Source organism: Diceros bicornis, chromosome 5, assembly GCF_020826845.1.
Source record: "Diceros bicornis minor isolate mBicDic1 chromosome 5, mDicBic1.mat.cur, whole genome shotgun sequence".
Classification (NCBI taxonomy): Eukaryota; Metazoa; Chordata; class Mammalia; order Perissodactyla; family Rhinocerotidae; genus Diceros; species Diceros bicornis.
Window position 1 is genome coordinate 77,465,499 of NC_080744.1, and position 21,255 is coordinate 77,486,753.

The 21,255-nt window shown below is 42.0% G+C and overlaps 1 protein-coding gene across 1 annotated transcript in view; it reads right to left on the reverse strand.

Moving 5' to 3' along the window:
- Positions 1-18,000: 18,000 nt before the first annotated feature.
- LOC131406370 (neuronal acetylcholine receptor subunit alpha-7-like) overlaps positions 18,001-21,255 on the reverse strand; it is a 108,828-nt gene continuing 105,573 nt past the window's right edge. Inside the window, 2 exon segments of the mRNA XM_058542266.1 lie at positions 18,001-19,358; positions 19,360-19,569. Coding sequence (XP_058398249.1) covers positions 19,050-19,358; positions 19,360-19,569 — 519 coding nt within the window. The 3' untranslated portion in view covers positions 18,001-19,049.

The following is a 21,255-nucleotide window of genomic DNA, read 5'->3' on the forward strand; positions in this document are numbered from 1 at the left end:
GAATCCTTTCAGCATGTGAGTTTTTTATGTCACCTCCAGTGACCCTGTCCCCTTGGGGCCTGCCCAGATCAGGACACCCAGAAGGAAAGGGTAGAGTTTTTTCTCCCTATCCCTACCATTTTCTCTGTTGATTGTCCCAATCTTATTTGTTTCCTTTCTGTCCCATTTTCCTTCTTATCCTTGCTCTGTCTGCCAGAACCATATTGCCAATGAAGTAGAAAGGACATGCTTTGGTATTGTAAAGTTTGGTTCCCTGGTAAAAATAAAGGTAATACAACCAGTTCAATGCACAGAAGCCCCTTGGCTAAGAACAGGGTGGCCATATAATTTATCATACACACTAGGACACTTCTGCATTAAAAGCAGTGTTGCTAACCTGAGATGGGGTTTCCACTGGACTCAGCAAGCTCCAGCCAGAGAGCAGCAGGGCCAGCCTAGAGCAGGAGAGCGGCCAGGGCAGGAGAAATAAGAACAGGTAGTCCCACCATGAGTGTCACATCTCCCCTTGTCCACACTGAGCACTACAGGCCTGTGGCTGTCTTGGGATTCTAGGAGAGTCCTCCAGAAGTCCTGAGGGCTGATCAGAGTCCTCCCGGGGTACAGAAGCAGGACATCAGCCTCTTCATCCCCATTTCTCCAAGAGTGCCCCCCTGACTAGAGCCAACCACTTTCTCAGGCAGGGAACTTGACTCAATTCTAGGCCGACCTACCATTCTAGGCTCTGGTCTGCAGCTAGACCTTCCTAAGGAGCCAGCAACTCTCTAGAACCGTCAGCAGGCAATCCTCTGCCACACACACTATTCCCAATTTCTCTTCTGGCCAACTGTGAAATTTCTATTTCCCCAAGAGAGATGCCCAAAGCCCCTAGGTCATTTGCAGAGCAGTCAGGCCTCACATGCCTTGAATCCCATCACAGACCAAGCCTTTTTTAATTTAGAACACCACTTCTACCTACCCAGTTTTTAATATTATTTTCCATGATGACCTTCCCACTCTCCTTCCCCCCTGCAGATAAAACACAGAATATCCAGCTAAATTTGAATTTCAGATGAACAACTTTTTTTTAAGTATAAGTATGTCCCATACAATATTTATCCCACCCTGTATTTTTATTTTCTACATCTATTAATCCTCTCGTCTCCCACCCTCTCCTCCCAACATCAAGGAGATGTTTTCCAAAATCTTATCATGATTCTATAATATCAAAGGTACATATTTAAAAGCATTTTGTTTGTTTGTTTAAATTGGTGCACCAAGTGGAATGAAGTGGTGACTATTTCGAGGGCATGCCCACACCATGAATGAAGGCCAGGACCCTCCATTAGCGTAAATTTCACATGTTCAGATCATGTGTCTCCTCCATGTCTTGTGAAGGAATTGCTGTTCAGATCCCATCATGTCTTCCTGAGTTTTCCCCAGCTCCACCATCAACTCCAGACAGAGATAAGAGGCTGCTCTCTCATGAGAGCACAGGCTGCTCAGGCATGAGGGTCAAAGGCTCCATTTGCTGTACCAAGGCTCCCTGAATTTGACTATCCTTTGAGTGCCGCTTTGCTAAAAGTCTGTAACCAGAAACATTAAGTAAATTTTGTTTATTTGTTTTTTGTTTCTTTACGCTAACGTGCATGAAGTTAACAATTTTTACTAACTTCAATGAACGCCCTGGTGGTGAACATCCATTATAACACATTTTTGTTTTTGGAAAGCAGATACACAGCAATTGAAAATTAATGGAGTGTGTGCCTTAGGGACAAACAGCAGGAGCTGGGAAGGAGAGTTTCAAGGCCTGGGTAGTTCTCATTAGTCACTAGTAGAATTATCAGAAATATGATCTCCACTTTCATGAAGTCACTCCTGGTGTTATCCAGACATCACAAAAAATGCAAGGATGTTCTTAGCTCAGAAGTTAGAATCCTGAGTGTTCCAGAATTCGAGGGTTTAGTAAACATTATATTATCGTGGAGTTGGTGGCCAGGTGGGGGTGGAATACATAAGCTGTTATACATATTTCAAAGGGTCTCACGGAAATTAGCCCATGAATGCTACCTGAATATATTGTTACTGAAAATGTCCTCCAGCCAGAGACTCCCAGGAGCATGTCTACAGTTTAACAAGTTGGGCTAATTCTTCATTGGAGTGAGGAAGACCACACACAACGCACCCCGTGGGGAGCTGTTGGGCGTCTCAGTGAAAGGGTGTCAGAAAGGACTCATTATAGGACCAGGGCTAGTGTTGGGAGATTTGGGGGAAGGGTTGAAAGAAGCGGGCTTTGCTCTGGGTGGGATGCTGTCAGGAAGAGCGTAATGCTATGCTTGTGTATCTTAACAAATCTTACCTAAGAGGGCAGACTAGAGTGAGGCGGCAGTCTTTTCAATATAAAGAAGCAGCACTCTCTCACATCAGCTGGGATGGGGGGCATGTTTGGACAGTTTTCTGGCTTGGACAATGTTCCTGTTTTGTCTGTGTTCAGACATAATGGCATAGAGATCTTGCTCTTGTCCTGATCCATCACACTCACCAAAGGCCTTGCCTGATGCTGATGTTCTGTGAGGATGCTTATGTTCATCAGGAGAGCGCCAAGGCCCAACTGTGAGTGCCAGGCCAGCTCCTGCAGGTTAGGGGCTACTTTTCTCTTTCTCGTGTTGAAGCAATAATAACCAATACAAAAATACAACTAAGATAGTACTGCTTTGTTCTTGTTTACTGTGGGATTATTATCCCACATATTTTTTCATTGCATTCCTGTCTTTAGAAACACTGGTATATAATTAACTGGGTAGGTAAGATATTTCAAATCATGGGATGCATAAAGGAAAAGTAATAAAAAGATCTTGGGCTAAAGACAATCAAATCTTGAAACAATCAAAGATGCCATGGTCGTGCTGCAGCCACTAAACCAAACCCAGGCGACCACAGGAGACCATGTCTGTCCTCCTCCGTCCAGTCACCCCTCCTCCCCTGAACAGGCCTATTTCACCATAGTCCCCTCCATTGGGCTGCCCCTCCGCCCACAGCCCCACAGGTATATATCCAACACTTTCTTACTTCCTGTACTCCCTGGAATTTTCCTGATAGCCTCTGGCAATACATCCTCCCACCTCAGTGACAGTCTGTGATAAAGATGTAAGATGCCCCACCTCACTGCTGGTCTGGGAAAGATGAGTAAATCCCTCCCTGCTACTCTAAGCAAACCTAGTAACCTAGAATAACATAAGAGGACGTGAGAGAACTCTGAAAGCTGGTCAGAGGATCGAGGGCTGGCTTGGAACCCTGAGGAAGGGAGGAACAGCAGCAAGCAGGGCACCTTATGACCCTCCACCCAGCAGAATCCAGTATCTGAAGGCAACCAGGTGGGCTGGTTCCCCCTCTGATGGAACAAGGTCCCTCTGAAAACACCAGGCAAGCCTGAGAACCCTAGCAACGGGGAAGGGTCCAGAGTCCTGCAGGCATAAAAGGCCAAGGGAGGCACTCTGCTTCCTCAGAGGCTGAGGCCTCCCTCCCCAACCACAGACACCTAGTGGATTGGCAGCACCTGCAGGGGGACCCTGCCTGGGAAGCCTCTTTGTCCAGCACAGGCTGCCCTGCCCCATTGAAAAACACCCAGTGTAAGGCCTGGGGAATCCCCTTCTGCCCCTCAGCAGCATCAGCAGGAACCCCAGGGACACTAGATAAACCAAGTAGAAGAAAATAATACAGCAGAGACTGCAAATTATACCATCACTGGAACCACAGCCCACAAAATAGGCCAGGAGCCACACACCTAAACAGCCAACTGACTGCTAAAGTAAAAGATTTTTAAAGGACCTGGAGTCCCCTACCAGGACAGACAAAATTTCCACACTACAATGGAAAAATCACCTGTCATACCACGAACCAAAAATATCACAACTTGAACGAGAAACGACAAGGACCGCCAAGACAGAGTGAATCAGATATTGGAATTACCCGACAAGGGGGTTAAAGTACCCATCATAAAAAATGCTTCAACAGTGACAAATTCTCCTGAAGTAAATGAGATGCTGGGAAAACCTCAGTCCTATCCCTCAGCTCCAGGCCTGGCAGCTGCTTTCTGCAGTTGCTGCCTGTTACACCTTAGAGCTCTTGTTTGCACCTTTCAGTCCTGGCCACCTTCTGTCTGTTTAACTATTCTTCACATGAAAGTGGCCATGTTCACATTTCTGGTGTGGTTTCTGCCTCCCGTCTGCAAAAACTGACAGAGCAGCTATACAGAGTTTAGAACATATTCATCTGGGGAGATGGAGAAGAAGGTTTATATAATACTCTCCTGGAAAATTCCTTAAAATCCTCTATTGACTTTTTTTTTTTCCTTCTGAGTCCCTCTGTCTTGGGCTTTGATCGGAAGTTATTCATTCATCAACCAAGTCTTGTTGGCTCCAATCTTCCATCCCATGTCTGGCCTACAAATCTCTCTGTATCTCACCCTAAAAATGGGGAGTATTCAGCTCCCACCTTCAAACTTGTTCAGCCCCCTAGCCTAGTTCTCAATAAATGCTCTCTAGGGTGGAAGTGTGGGGAAAAGGACTGTGCTGTATCTCTCAACTCTTTTTTCAAGAATCTAAAGACAAACGGAGGGGCCGGCCCAGTGGCACAAGTGGTTAGGTGTGCGTGCTCCACTGCGGCGTCCCGGGGTTCACCGGTTCGCATCCCGGGCGCGCACCAACGCACCGCTTGTCAGGCCATGCTGTGGCAGGCGTCCCATATAAAATGGAGGAAGATGGGCATGGCTGTTAGCCCAGGGCTAGTCTTCCTCAGCAAAACAAAGAGGATTGGCAGATGTTAGCTCAGGGCCGATCTTCCTCACAAAAAAATAAATAAATAAATAATAAAGAAATAAAAATAAAAAACTAAAGACAAATGGAATTATGCCACTGGCCTGCTGACAACCTTCGAAGCTCCTCCCCGTCCATTACTCTTTGGAAAAACAATTACAAAGCCCAATACAATAGCCTCCCTAGCGTCACTCCACCCTTGCCAGCTCCTAGCCTTACCTGACTACTTGTCCCTCTGGTGCCACTATAGGCAGGGGCCTGGGCCACACTGCTGCCCACTCCCATCCTCCCTGCTAGGTACCGCCCGCTCACGCTCTCAGCACGTGCGGCACACGGCTACCTCCACGGGACTTGCCTGACTGAGTTCTTTCCACTCCACCGTCCCAGGTCTTCTCCCCATCAAACTCATCCTGTCTCATTCCTGTCTGTGTCCCTTCACTAGTTTACCACCCTCTCAAACAGACTTCTAGTTCCTCCTCTCATCTGGGAGCACGCTGAGCATGCAGTAGGCATTCAACAAGTACTCATTCTGTAACAGGTCTCTGCTGATTTTCATGTGTAATAATTCCTCCCTAATGACCCAACCCAGGTTCTTCTGGGACTCATTGCCAAAGCCCCTCTCTTCATTTTTGACTTGTGCCTTTCAGTATTTGTGTCCTGGAAAATATCACTAGGAAGAGACGACTGATATTGTCTCTCTGGACTTTGCTTTTTCTCACCAGAGAATGTGTTGCTGGATGTCATTGACAAGAGTGGCAGGAGCAGTTTGTTCAACTTAAAAAGGATGCCTGTGACAGGACTGGGAAGCCTGTTTGTCACAAAGCCTTTAAAAACAAGAGTAGAATGTCCCCTGTGCAGGAAGATGAGGTTTGATCCTGGTGAAAATAAACTTAGCTGACATTTTCTGAGTGTTTCCTGGGTTCCAGGCTGTATGTAGACTTATGTTTCAGCAGGTTGTATTATTACCTATTTGCTCCTTAAAGATGGGGAAACTGAGGTTTGGATAAGGTGAGTAGCATGCTGGAGGTCAGTAAATGGAGGGCAGGGTTGGGTTTGCAGGTGAGCAAGCTGACTTGGGCGGCCATCTTTAATCACAGCGCTAGAGAAACTGCAGCAGGTGTGGAGGGAAGGACTTGCCATAAAGTGCCTTGGAGAGGTTTTCTTACTGCCCACCCAAGCTTATTCTTTCTGTGGTGCCTTAACACAGCCCTGAAATACTCCATGGGAACTTCTACCTACATGGCCCTCAGGACATTCATTCTCAGCTGCCCCCCCGACCTCCCCTGTCCCAGCTAAAAGCGGTTTTGGGGACCACTAGTGTCCCAAAAATCATAGTATTGGAGAGTTAACCTTTCAAAGAAGAATGGTTTCAGCAAAAACTTTTCATTCACAGCACATACCAGTGACAAAAATGACACTTTGAATGAAAGTAAAGCTAGAGTAGACAAGGCAGCAAGAACATCTCCACATTTCCCTTTCATTCCATATTGATAGATAGGATATCATTCTCCACTCCCTGCTATTTCCAAGGAAGGACAGATATGTCTGGAGTAAATAAGAGCAGTGTGAGGATCTTGATTTCCTAGTTCTAGTTCAAAAGCAACCATTTGTGAGAGACTGAGCAAGTTACCAGTGTTGGCCTCAATCTTGCCATCTGATTTTAGCTGGCATGCCATGATCTCTGGGAAGTCTTCCAGGATTTCCCAAGGCTGGGATTCCTCCCTGTACAGCCCTCATCTATTTACGTATCTAAGCTCATCACTGAGAAAAACCTCATTCCAGTTAAGGAACTGTTCTTTCACATGACTGGATCCACTCCGTCTCCCTGAACCCCCAGTGCCTGGCAGAGGGGATGTCATATTATAGGTGCTTTTATTAGTTTGCTAGGACTGCCATAACCAAGTGCCACAGACTGGGTGGTTTAAACAACAGAAGTTTATTTTCTCACAGCTCTGGAGGCTGGAAGTCTGAGATCAAGGTGTCTGCAGGGCTAGTTTCTTCTGAGGACTCTCTCCTTGGCTTGCAAATGACCCTTTTCTCTCCGTGTCCTCACATATTCATCCTTCTGTGTGTGTCTGTGTCCCTAATCTTCTCTTCTTATAAGGATACTGGTCAGATTGGATGAGGGTCCACTCACATGACCTTATTTTACCTTAATTACTTCTTTAAAGATCCTATCTTCAAACACTGTCCCATTCTGAGGTAGTAGGGGTTAGAACTTCAACATATGAATTTTAGGGGAACACAATTCAGCCCATAACAGGGCCCAACATGTTTCAGATGAATGTATCGAATCTCAACCTATGGTTCCAACAGGGTCATGCTGATATGAAATCTAAATTTAAATTTAGGGTTAGTCTCAGCCAGTTGCCTTTGGCTCTCCTCTGCCCATTTATTTCTAGGAGTCTGGAAGAATCTCAGGAGAGCTCGGGAAGCCTCCTTAAGTGAAGCACAATCCCTACTGACAGCACATTCCCCATCTGCCTTAAACACAGACACACAGAAGAGACCCCGCACCATTTACTGGTCCACTGCCCCCTGAGCCAAAATCACTTTGGCTGATGCCTCAACACTTACCAAGACCCTTTTCAAAATGGCTCCTTCACAGCTTCTCTTTAGAGAGAAACCCAGCCCCCAGCCCACCACTCTGGAACTGATCCTCTTATCTCTCCTGTTTAAAACAACAGTTCCTTTATTTTTTTTTTAATTTGAAATCTGATGGTATAGATGACCTCTAAGCTTCTGTATGTTTTGAAATTCTGAATCTAATTAAACATGGTGAACTTAACTCTTTCAACAAAGAATTGAGACTCTGCTTTCTCAAATGCATAACCATGCTCCCCTCTATAGATAGCATGCGGGGCTTGGCAAATGAGGGCACCTGAGGTTGTCTAATACTGTCATATAGGAACCAGAGGCCAAGGATGGCAGAGTATAGGGAGCGTGCTGAAGTATGGACAGGACTAGATCAGATTGTAACTTGAAGCGGATGGTAATTTTCTCAGCCTTATTATGTTGAAAAGTGTAACAGCAGTTTATATGGTATGGTAATTACCAAAATGCACAGGAGGAAACATCACACTCATTTTAACTCTAAAGTATTTATTTTTGCAAGATTATCCTTATCTTAAATGATAGGTCAAAGTAACATATCTTGGAAAACAGCTATGCAATCAGTACTAATAAAAAGATATACTACAATAAATGGCCAATTCTTGGTTAAATTCATTTACCACAGAGAGAAAAATGGGCAAATACAGGTGGAGAAATGTTAAGCTCCATAACTCTAGAAGTTCCTTCAACATAATTATTAATAGCTTCAACATAAACTTAGAAATATCTGCCAAGATGTTCTCAAATTATTGAGAATATCACTTGCCACTAACCTCGGTGTTTAAGTATTACACTTACTCTCCACTATTACTCATTTTTCTGAATACAGGTCAAGGCCTTTAAAAAGGTATTGTGAGTGGAGGAAAGCAGGACCAGAGATGATCCTGCCCGAAACAGCAAAAATACTAAACAGCAGCAGTAAAGTAAATGGCAGAGCTGTGTGCCGCATTCAAAATGCTGCAGCCAAGAAAAGGGAGAAGAGAGTGGTGTGGATCTGAGAAGTACAGACTTCTAGAAATAATTGAGCAGAGCAGAGCCAAAGAACAGATGCCCACACATACATGTCTGACTAAAGTACCTGATTCACTCTCTCTACCCCATCCACAGCAATTTGGAGTGAGGTTGCTTGAGAAGGGAAGTTGTAATCCAGAGGGAAAAATTTCTAGAAATCCCATGAGTGCAGAGTCCCCTACTGACAACTTGAGGATCTCAGCAGAAGCAGGGAACCTAGGTCTTCATATTGTCTTTCCCAGATGGGCAGAAAAAAAGAAAATGTGATTTTAACCACCTACAAATACACAATCAGATCAAAAGATAATGTTTCCACATCCCACCCACTGCCAGCACTAGCAGCCAAGTCCATGAGAGTCTTACCTTCTCTGTCCTGACTGTAGGTGGGTTTAAGGATAAGAGTTGGGCAATGCTGCTGGGGAGACGAGGCTAAAACGGGAGAGGAGGCTAAAATAACCAGCTGATGGGAGGCCCAGGATTTCATGCTGAATTAGAGAAATAAATGGCAATGCAGGTCTCCTCTCAGGGCAGTATCTCAAATGTCAGGGGCACTTAACAGACCAACAACCGCAGCAAAAAGGTAAAAAAGCATAAAAGCCCAGACCCTCCATCCTTCCTCTCAGAACCTGAGGACAAAGGAGCAGAAAGAAGAGGGAAAACTGAGCCTTCACCTCAAGCTTGAATGGGAGAATTATTAGAGCCTTTGGGAAGAGGGTCAGAGACCTTCGCTTTCAGAGGAAATAGAAGGTCCACGTAGAGCTGCCCAAATTAAGCTGAAGCAAGATGAAAATAAATGGCAAGGCATTCATGCAAACATGCTATGGAAGGACAGAAAAGAAAGAGCAGACCATGGTGGGAGAGGCAAAGTTTCTGTTCTGCCAAGATAGAGAATCGAATAAACAGAAGAAAATTCTCCCAAGTTTTTTTAAGTTAATGAGAAATTGACTTCAATAAAACAAGAGCTAAAAGACAAGATTGATGAATAAAATGAAAGGTAAATTGCAGAACTTGGGAAACAAATTTAGGACCCAAAACTCACCATTTCAGAACATTTGAAAAAACTAGAAACAGGTTCAGGTTGATAAAACATGAAATATTGGTTTAATTATAGTACGTAAGGGTATGTAGGTAACTGCTTTAAACACATACAAAATAATAAATTTTCCATTTTAACAAAAGGAATACACATACACCCAAAGGATGAGAAAGAAAGAAAACCCAAAACATAGGATGCAAAAGAAATATTAACCACAGAAATTATTTAAGGAAAAATAATATTAGAACCAAAGACATCAGTTGTATTAAAACGTAAATGCATATTCAAGATAAATATACACCAAAGTGACTCAAAAAAGGTTAAAAATTCAAATACTGTATGATCTCACGCATTAAGTAGTAGATAATAACAACAACAAACAAACACATAGAGACAGAGATTGGATTGGTGGTTACCAGAGGGGAAAGGGGGAGGGAGGAGGGCGAAAGGGATAATTTGGCACATGTGTGTGGTGATGGGTTGTAATTAGCATTTGGGTGGTGAACATGATGTAATCTATGCGAAAATAGAAGTATAATGATGTACACCTGAAATTTATGCAACGTTATAAACCAATGTTACTGCAATAAACAAAAAATTAAAACTTATGGGTGAGGATATACTAGGCATGCACTCAGAAAAAGATATCTGGGGTCCTGATTTTAAAAGCAGACAATTGTGAATACAAGGTAAATATTTAGATTAGAATTAAAATATGTTATTAATTAATAAATATCATAGAGTGAAAGGGAGGAAAACTGAAAGAGGAGTACTGCTATTAGGAAGTGTAGCCTCTTGCCTGGCTCCAATAAGTCAATGTCAAAGGATAGGACTCCAAGGTCATAGTCTGGGAAGGACTCATTTGCATGAACTGATTATATACTAAAAAATTCCTCAAAATATACATTAATAAATTATAAATATTAGCAGTAGTACAGAATATATGATGCTCAAAGCACACTGTGATACAATTAGAAATGAATTTTTAACTTTTTACAACAATGTGGAAATTTTTAAACACTCAAAAAAGCTAAGTTCAAAGAAGTTATCAAAACTGAACTTATAGAATATCTAGCAAATGAAGATAATAAAAGCACTACATATCAAAACATATGGACTGTTGGAAAAGCTTTGATGAGAAGAAAATTCAGAGCCAAAAGTACTTATATGATTAAATCAGAATAAATAGAATTAAATGAACTAGGTATTTACTGAAGTTTAGAAAAACACCAACAAAATAAACAATTGAAGTAGGAGAGAAGCTACAACTTGGATGAATCTTGAGGACATTATACTAAGTGGAATAAGCCAGTCACAAAAGGACAAGTACTGCACGATTCCACTCATATGAAGTACCTAGAATAATCAAATTCATAGAAACAGGCAGTAGAATGGTGGTTGATAAGGGCTGGGCTGATGGGGGATGGGGAGTTAGTGTGTAATGGGTACAGAGTTTCAGTTTTGCAAGATGAAAAGAATTCTGGAGAAGCATGGTGGTGAAGTTTACACAATTTGAATGCACTTAATGCCACTGAATTGTATACTTAAAAATAGTTAAAATGGTAATTTTATGTTATGTATATTTTACCACAATTAAAAATACATAGAGGAATCTCCATACTGTTTTCCATAGTGGCTGCACCAGGTTGCACTCCCACCAGCAGTGTGTGAGAGTTCCCTTCTCTCCACATCCTCTCCAACAGAGGGAGAAGGTCAAATACCATATGATTTCCCTCAATAAGTAGTAGATAATAACAACAACAAACAAACACATAGAGACAGAGATTGGATTGGTGTTTACCAGAGGGGAAGGGGGGAGGGAGGAGGGCGAAAGGGATAATTCGGCACAAGTGTGTGGTGATGGGTTGTAATTAGTATTTGGGTGGTGAACATGATGTAATCCATGCAGAAATAGAAGTATAATGACGTACACCTGAACTTTATACAATGTTATAAACGAATGTAACTGCAATAAACAAACAAAAAATACATAGAATATTTTTTAAATAGAGGATCAACTTCAAGACTTACTGTAAAGCTAACTAATCAAAACATTGTGATATTAGCAAAAGAAGACAAATAGAACACAATAGAGAACCAAAATGGGCCCCAGGGGAACAGAATAGAAAGCCCAGAAATAGACCTACATACGTATAGTCAACTGATCTTTGACAAAGGAGCAAAGGCAATTCAAAGGGGAAAGGATAGTTTTTTCCACAAATAATGTTTGAGCAACTGAACATCCACATGCAATACAATGGAGCAAACATAGTCTTTTGAACAAATGGTTCTGGAACAACTGGAAATCCACATGAACAAAAATGAATATAGACATAGACTTTACACTGTCCAAAAATTAACTTGAAATAGATCTAAATGTAAAATTCAAAGTTATAAAAGTCCTAGAAGATAACATAGGAGAAAAGCTAGATGACCTTGGGTATGGAGATGATTTTTTAGATACAATAGCAAAGGTGTCATCCATGAAAGAAATAATTGATAGAGTAGACTTCACTTAAATGCAAATCCTGTGCTTTGTGAAAGACAACATCAAGGACTGAAAAGACAAGTCACTGACTGTGAAAAAATATTTGAAAAAGACACATCTGATAAAGGACTGCTATTCAATACATACAGAGAACTCTTAAAATGCAACAGCAAGACAACAAACAACCCAATTAAAAAACAGGCCCAACACCTTAACAAACAACTCATCAAAGAAGATATAAAGATGGCAAATAAGCATATGAAAAGATGCTCCACATCATATGTAATCAGGGAAATGAAAATTAAACCAACAATGAGATTCCAGTACATACCTATTATAATGGTCAAAATCTGGAAGACCAACACCACCAAATGCTGGCAAGGAAGGGAAGCAACAGAAACTCTTATTCATGCTGTTAAGAATGCAAAATGGTTCAGCCACTTTGGAAGATAGTTTCTCACAAAACTAAACATACTCTTACCATACAATCCAGCAGTTACATTCCTTGGTATTTACTCAAAGGAACTGAAAACTTATGTCTGGATAAATTCTGTACATGAATGTTTATAGCATCTTTATTCATAATTGCCAAAACTTGGAAGCAATCAAGATGTCCTTCAGTAGGTGAATGGATAAATAAACTGTGGTATATCCAGATGATGGAATATTATCCATCCCTGAAAAGAAATGAGTTATCAAGCCATAAAAAGACATAGAGGAACCTTAAATGCATATTACTAAGTGAAAGAAGCCAATCTGAAAAGACTACCTACTGTATGATTCCAACTATATGGCATTCTGGATTAGTGGTTGCCAGGAGTTGGGGGGAGGGAGGGACGAATAGGTGGAACACAGAGGATTTTTAGAGTAGTGAAACTATTTTGTATGATACTATAATGGTGGATATATGTCACTATACATTTGTCCAAGCCCATAGAATGTACAACACCAAGAGTGAACCCTAAGGTAAACTACGGACTTTGGGTGATTATGATGTGTCAATGTAGGTTCATCGGTTGTACAAATGCACCACTCGGGTGGGGGATGTTGATAATAGGGGAGGCTATGCATGTGTGTGAGGAAGGGGTATCTGTACCTTCCACAATTTTGCTGTGAACCTAAAACTGCTCTAAAAAATAGTCTTAAACATAAAAAAAGAGTCAAGGAGAAGACTGAAATATTAAAAATAAAAGCAGAAATTTAAGAATTAAACATATCAGTAGAATTTGTAGATGGGCAGTATTTGTTAGAAGGTAAATTTACAGAAGTCTAACACAGCAGAAGAGGGACTGGCAATAAGGTTTTAGCAGAAAAAAGTGAAATTTAGGAAAGAGCATAAAATTTTAAATTGGAGAGACAGACAAGAAAGGGTGAAGAAGTGGGCAGAATTGTGGAATGCTTGCATTCCTGTGATTCCCAAGGCGGGGTTGTGCAGAGGACACCATGAGGTTTGACCACGAGAGTTCATGCAGACTGAAACCGCAGACAGGACCCTGGTGCCATGACATCAGGCAGTGTGTTATGATAAGCTCTGACATTAGAAAGTCAAACTCATATGCAAATTAAGTAAAGGGCAATTAGAAAAGAATCCATGCGCAGTAAGGTCAGGTCTAGGGAGGATTGGGGAGGGTTTGGGCCACAAAGAATGAAGTAATGAGAGAACATTAAATTATGTGAGAAACGGTTACTTCCAGAGGCCTGAGCCTCAAGACAGCTTCTGGTTAAAGCTTTGAGTCGGTCTGTTCTCCATCTAACTGTGGTCACATGAGTGGAATGACTGGCCACATGTGACACATCTGTGCTGCCTAGCCTGGTTTAACCCTCTGGCTCCCACTGCCAGGTGAAGCTTCAGTCCTGGCCCTGGACCTTACTGGGAAGGCGGCTCCTCCCAGCTGTGGCTCCCACAGCATAGCTTGCCTGCTGTCCCAGGAAGGGTTGAGTCAGCCCAAGGGCAACAGGTTGCAGCCAGTTCCCCAAACTGATGAATAAATCTAAGAGTTCAGTATCTGAAAATATGAAAAAATAAAATTCTTGGCAAGCCAAATCAATAAAAACAGAAGAAATGCACAAAATTTAAAAATGAAAAACAGAGAAATAACCACAAACACGGAGGCAATTAAAAAACGCTAAGTGCCTATATTGCAAAACCACGCAAATACGCTGAAAAATTGATTGAAATTAATTTTCTAAAAAAAAAAGTAACTAAAATTAACTGCAGAAGTGCTGGAGAACCTAAGCCGTCCATTGGGAGAAATCCAGAAACATACCAGTGGATGCTCAGACCAACCCCAGGTGAATACTTTTACATTTAAGTAGAAGATGATTCTAAAACCAAGTAAATGGTTGCAGAATATAGAGATTTTGTTTCTTTTTGTTTGTTTCTTTGTTTAGCATACAAAAGCAAGCTGCAGAATGATTAATCTTAATTATGTATATTGATAGCAAAAATCATAAGTAGGGATCATCTCAGGAACATATAGTGGTTTGGTCTTAAGGAATCTATTAATATAATACAACATACTAATAGAGTAAAGGCGAAAACCTTCTGATCATCTCCATGGATACTGAGAATGCTGTGACAAAAATCTAACATCTACAGTTTCCCCAGAAAGCCATAATAGTTTGAGAACACACAAATACTTTTTTATTATGACAAGGAAAATACATGTGTTCATGCAAGTTAAATGCTAAGACATTAAACCATCCCAAGAATGTCAGGAACAAGATAGCTATGCCACCTGAATCACTATTTTTAACACTGTTCTCAAATGCAATTGGCTAAGAGAAAGAAATAACGGAAATTATTAAAAAGAAGGAGGCAAAAGAAAATCTTAAAAACAATAAGAAATCACAATTATGGTGGCTGATTATGACATTGATATACAAAATAAACTACTTTCCTATACATCCAATTAGCAAATAAAATGGAAGAAATCATTTCATTGAAAATTGTAGCCAAATGATAAAAAATCTAGACATATACAACAAGAAATTCATAGGACCTGTTTGAACAAAACCATAAAAACTCTACTGAGTGACATAAAATTAGATTTGGTAAAAGTTTAGTGTGTTGAGAAGCCAGAGCTGGTGTATTGAATTAAGAGTATGCAGATTATGACCTGTTGAATGGCCGGGCACAAGCCACCTACAGAGGTCGCTAGGTAGTTGCCTCAGCATCCAAACTCCTGCTTTGGGGAAGTGAAACCCGTGGGGTCTTTTTGATTGAAGGCACAGTTTCAATACACCCCCACAAGGGAAGCAGAGTCACAAGACTTACTACAAACCCCAGAAGCGAGGGGGTGCAATGAGCCAGGGAAAGGGCAGCCTTCATTCCCAGGTCAAGAACAGGCAGGAGATAGACAGCAGGGTAGTAAGTACCTATTACTTAGAAGATGGTTGGGGTGGAGGTCACTAACCTTTCCCAGGCTTAACTCTAAGTGGTTATTTTAAAAGGTGACGCTGGAAAAACAAAGCAGGAATTTATGGCGGGCATCCTAAACTCAGGTCCTACGTGAGCAGGGTTGTCATGCTGTAAAATGCCTAGGCAGCAAGTCAGAAAAACAAAGTCCTTTTTTGTGGAATGAAAAAACACAACTTTTGTTTTTCTTATCACTCTAGATTGCAGTATTCTTGAATAGGAAGATCCAATTAATCTACAAATTCATTGTGACCCCAATTTGAAAAAAAGATGTATTTGTGTATGTGTGTGTGAGAGAGAGACAGAGTGTTGAGGGGACTGTTAACTTGGAAATGTTAATACAAACATGAATTATTGACACTAATATGAATAAAGCCTCAGAAATTAAAGACACTCATAGAGAGATACATCAATAAAACAGAAATAGACCCAAACACTTAAAGGAATTTAGTTTACAAGGAAGGTGGCATTTTGAACAGGGAGAAAAGATTATAATTGTATTATGGGAATGCGCTGTTATATATTTTGTTGGCAGAACTGACCAACAGTTTAGAGGGAACTAAATGCATCTTTACCTCCATTTCCTGCAACAAACGAATTCCAGAGAGTTAGAAGATGTAAAGGTAAACAAATGAAACCATAAGGTTTTAGAAGAAAATATGAGTAAGTTTATTTATAGTCTCAGAATGGGGAAGGCCTTTTAAAACTGGAAACAAATCCCACGATCTACAAAGGAAAATATGGATAAATTGACAACATAAAACTTTAAACTTTCTATATGGCAATAAACAAATCAATAAATAACATCAAAAGACAAATAATAAACAAACAAAAATATTTTCAAGACATAGACAGAAAGGTTCCAAAGTGCACAAATTAAGAAAAAGCCGAAGAACCCAACTGAAAATTGTGGAAAGGACGTCAATTTACAAAAATTGAAATTACCAAAAAACATTTGAAAAGATGTTCAACTTCACTCATAATAAAATAAATTAGAATATTGCAATATCATTTTTCACCAAGCATAGTGGAAAAAAATTAAATTTGATAATACCCAGTGCTGAGAAATTGGCCCTTTCATTATACTCTTGGTAGGTGTATCCACTGATCAGTTTTTGGAGGATAATCTGGTACTATCTACCAAAATGTTAAATGTACATAGCCTTAAATCCAGCAATTCCATTTCCAAGTTGGAATTTACACCAAGATATAGTCGCAAAAGTATGCTAAGATATAAGTACAAGGATGCTAATCATAGATTTGTGTATAAAAATAAAAACTGGAAATACTCTATATGTTCACTAATAAAAGACTAATCTAAGAAATTATAGTCCACCAAAACAATGGAACACTAACCAGCTATTAAGAAGAATGAGGTAGATCTTTATATGTTGGTATGGAAAGATCTCTGAGATAAAACACTCAGCGAAGAAAGTAAGGTGTAGAGCTCCGAGCATAGCATGAGTGCTAGAAGACGAATGTCTCTCCATGCCCCCTTCCTCCCTCTTCAGGCCTTCCTCCCTTCCTTTCTTCCTTTCCCCAGAAGCCCATTGGTGGTCCCTGTGAGGCGAGAAAACAGTGTGGGAGGCCTTTATTTTTAGCCATTCACACTTTTCTATCTGTGTGTGTATCTCTTCCTTATTTTTACTTTTTTAAAATGGCAGAGTAGTTATTTGGGTGGTCAAAATATGAACTACTTTTGCTGTTTTTATGTTTTTCTGTATAAAATACAAAACCAAAACAGTTTGGTTTTTTTGAAGCAAAAATGCAGTAGGGATCAATTTTTGGATAGCAATAAGAAATTAAGCTTTCTCTTTATATATCAAAACACTCCACTTGTTTCTAAAGACACATTAATAGAAAAAAAAACAAAAAGAAAAGAAAATATTGTGCATTTAATTCATCCATCCCATGTAGAATGGGTGAACTCTGAGGACCACTCTGATCCAAATGGTGTGATGCTGGAATGCCCTTATTTATCAAGCTTCTTGTCATAAACAAGGTGTGAACAGGCGCTCACATATACACACACAGGGCATGCGCAAGCCTCCATCTTCCTCAGTGCAAACAAATCCATGTGCATTACCTAGAAATGAGTGAAATAAATGACTGGAGAAATGCATGCAATTTGTTTTGCTCTGAAAATCTAATCCTCCCTCATGATGTACCCATCTCAGGGGTTAGAAGGAAATTAAAGAATCCCAGGAGCTCAAAGCCTTCTATAGTTTTGAGCTCTGAGCAGTTACTGGATGAAACAAGAGAAGAGAAGAGATTTTCTCGTGTCTCCCTCTGATCTCATTAACAAATAAGAAGAATGGGAAGAGGCAAAGTGACTACTGTCAGCTAGATAATCTAACTGGAGAACTGTGTCACCATTTAGGTTTAAAATTAAAGTTTCCCTTGCTTTCAAAACACACCTCCAGTGAATCCACCCATCAGCCGGATTTCTGGGATGAAGCTGCGGTGGACGAGCTGTGGAGAAGCAGATTCCCAAAAGCCAGAAACTGGAGCTACTGGCTATGCAGCCACGGTTAGCCTGCCAGTCCCTTCGCTGACCGCCACTGGCTTGTCATCCAGGAAAGCCATCAGCCACACCATCCCCTCCCCAGTTCCTGCCACACACGGAACCAGAAGAGGTCCTAGACCCTGCCCCCTGGCCCTGCCACATGGAGAAAAAGCATAGAAAACTTTCACTTTATGTGTGCATTTGTTTGGATCCACGAATTTCTAACACTAATCAACTCCAGTACATGTGAAGCATCTAATGCATTTTTGTTTTAAAACACATAGATGGTTTAATTTAGTTTTATCTACTACATTGAGTTGGCAATTCTAACAGAACTCTATTTGTTGTTCAGGTTTTGCAGAATAGAGCAGACTCACTCAACTCCGCAGTGTCTGGGGGCAGCAGAAAGCTTGAGAGTCACCTGGGATCTACAGAAATTCCCAACTTGACTGGGTCTGGTCCTAGTTCAGAACTGACACACACCTGTGTCCCTCCTGATTCCCCTCACAGAGTAGTTTGGCAGAAATCAGGCAGGTAAAAGCATAATTTACAAGACCAACTATATCTCTTTGCTTTTTTTTTTTAATGTAGAAATAGCATAAAACTATTGCTTTCTACCATCTTTGGTAGAGAAATATAAAAACTGAATTAAAGGAAAATCAGCAGTTAGGTTTTTAGTTTTAATTTAGTTTAGTTTAGTTTCCTTTCACCAGTCAATTATTTGAACGGATTTAGTGAGTTTTGTTTATTATTATTATTAGTTTCAATCTAGGTTTGTACACAGGCAAAAGCATATGTTGCATTTTCATGTAGGCCTTCATGGCAAGTGACATGCAGGCAAGCAAACCAGCTGTACAGGCCTCCCCTGGCAGTCCTGCGCTACCCAGACCTGTCTGAAGAGCTCACCAGGCAGTGGGGAAAGGGAAAAATGACCTCTCAGTGGTTCTGCTGCCCTCAAGGATGTCCCAAGGATATCAAGTAGCCCACCTGAGAAGATTAAACAAAAACGTGCTGAGATCCAATTACAGAAAGCAACAAGGAAACTGTAACCGACAGGACTGACAGTGCTAAGGGTACATTGGCATCCTCACGTTTAATGCTGCTGTGGGATTAGCACCCCAAATTCTCTCCAAGCCAACAACATCGCCTATCTTTGCATTTCCTACACGCTGGGAACAAGAACCAAGTTAAGCGAAGTCTTTGGACACAGCCTCGACAAAGTTTGGAGCCGACATCAGGATGCCGATGGTGCAGATGATGGTGAAGACGGAGAAAGCCATGAGGCACAGGCGGTCCACCACGCAGGCCGCGAACTTCCACTCGCTGCAGATGACCTCGCTCTCGTCCTGGCAGCGGAAGCGGTTGGCGATGTAGCGGATCTCCTCCAGGATCTTGGCCAGGTCTGGGTCCCCCTCGGAGGGCTGTCCGCCATGCAGCAGGTGCTCGTCATGTGTGGGAGAGCAGGCCATGCGGCCGCACACGACCCCCGAGTCGGGGGGTGGGGGCGCAGTGCATGCCGTCCAGCCCCCGGAAGCCGATGTAGAGCAGGTTTCCATTGGCGGCCGGCGGCCCCGCCACCGCGCTCATCTCCACGCTGGCCAGGCTGCAGCGGCGCTGCTTGTGCTGGCAGGCCGGGCGCACCTTGTCCTCCCCCGGCCTCTTCATGCGCAGGAACCACGCGCACCAGTTCAAAAGGATGACTCTGGTCTGGGGAGACAACACAGCGTTAGGAGCGGCTGGGAAGCGTGCATCAGTGGATCCCGAAGCAAGATGATCCTATACTACCAGCCCTACTTCTTGGATCCTGGGGGTGACAGGCCCCCACGCCGTCCCAGGTGAGTTTACACAGGCAAGCAATACCAATGCGTTACAACCATGGAGTCAAATGTGAGGCAAGAATAAAATCAGTGCAGAAAATTACCCTGGGAGAATTTCTCTCCCTGGCAGGCACACTGCAATCTCAGGGAAGACAGCCACGTGAGAGGAGAGGGCTGTTTTGGAAAGAGAGCCCTGAGCTGTGTGAACAGGGCAAGTCATTTTCCCTCTCTGATCCTTCCTCATCTGTAACCAGGAACCATCATACCCAACTCCCTGTGAGGTACCCCAGTATGCCACAGCAAACTCACAGGGGAGCCCGAAAGATTTTAACACTTCAAGGGCAACCTGGTGACATTTGTCAGACACTGCGTGAACACCTAGCTTGAAGGGGTTCAGACTGCAACATTAGATGCTCCATCCCTTGCAATGATGTCACATCATTGCAAAGCAGGTTTTTGAAGTTGTCCTGATAAAAAGCAAGAGCCAAGAGAGTTAACATGGAATAGAAAATGAGGGTACTGTGCTCCGAAGATTTGAGAGGCTGTGTTGGGCTAAGTTGTCAAGGAATAAATACTTAGTAAGTTGATTTGACCTATTTAATAACCAGAACCGTTAGGTATTTCTTTTGCCTTAGGGGCTCTGTGAAAAAAACTCTGAGACACTAAAGGTGACATGAACCGAAGAAGTTTAGGAACCTCTAACCTAACTCATTAGGCTGCAGTGAAGACTGAATGAGACGGTTTGTGGGAAAGTACTTTGAAGTCTGAAGCAGGGGTTGGCAGACTTTCTGTAAAGGACCAGACAGTAAATATTTTAGCTTTGCAGGCCAGAGGTCTCTGTTGCAACTACTCAGCTCTGCTGATATGGTACAAAATCAGCCAAAGACAGCATGTAAAGGAGCAGGCATGGCCATTTTCTAATAAAATTTTATTTGCAAAAGCACATGGTAGGCTGGATTTGACCTGCAGGGCCATAGTTTACTGGCCTCTGGTCTAAAGTGTTTTATAAACATGTTACCTACATGCGTAGAAGATGCTGGAGAGAAATCACTTTCTTGTTTTTTGCCTCTAATGGAAAGAAGCGAGCCATCTGAGGCCTCAATTCCAGTTAAAAAAAGCATACTTGCAAGCCTATTTAGACAAGTATGTGAAAAGCGGGCCCTTTCCCTGAAATTATCCAGATACTGATTTCATTTTAATTTTGGTTTGTGATGGTAGGCAAATTCCACCAGCAGCATAGCAGGCATGATTCCCATCTGTAAGTGCAGGCAGTATTGTGAAGTTCATGTCTGCAACACTTTCTTGGTAATCATTTTTATGACATTTTATCAGAGATAACTGTGGCAGACCAGTCTGGAGACAGGCAACGAAAAGAAAAAGAAGGCATTTCACTGCAGCTGTAAAGATGGCCCTTTGTTCCTGGAAGGTGGCACTCTACATACCCTGCCCACATCCCACAGGCAAACCTCCAGAGCCTGGAAAGCCTGGCTGCAGACCCTGGAGGGTTTTCCATGATCACTAAGGAGCCCCATGTGAATCCTTGGGTGAGTTCGGCCCTCTACACATGGCTCATGAG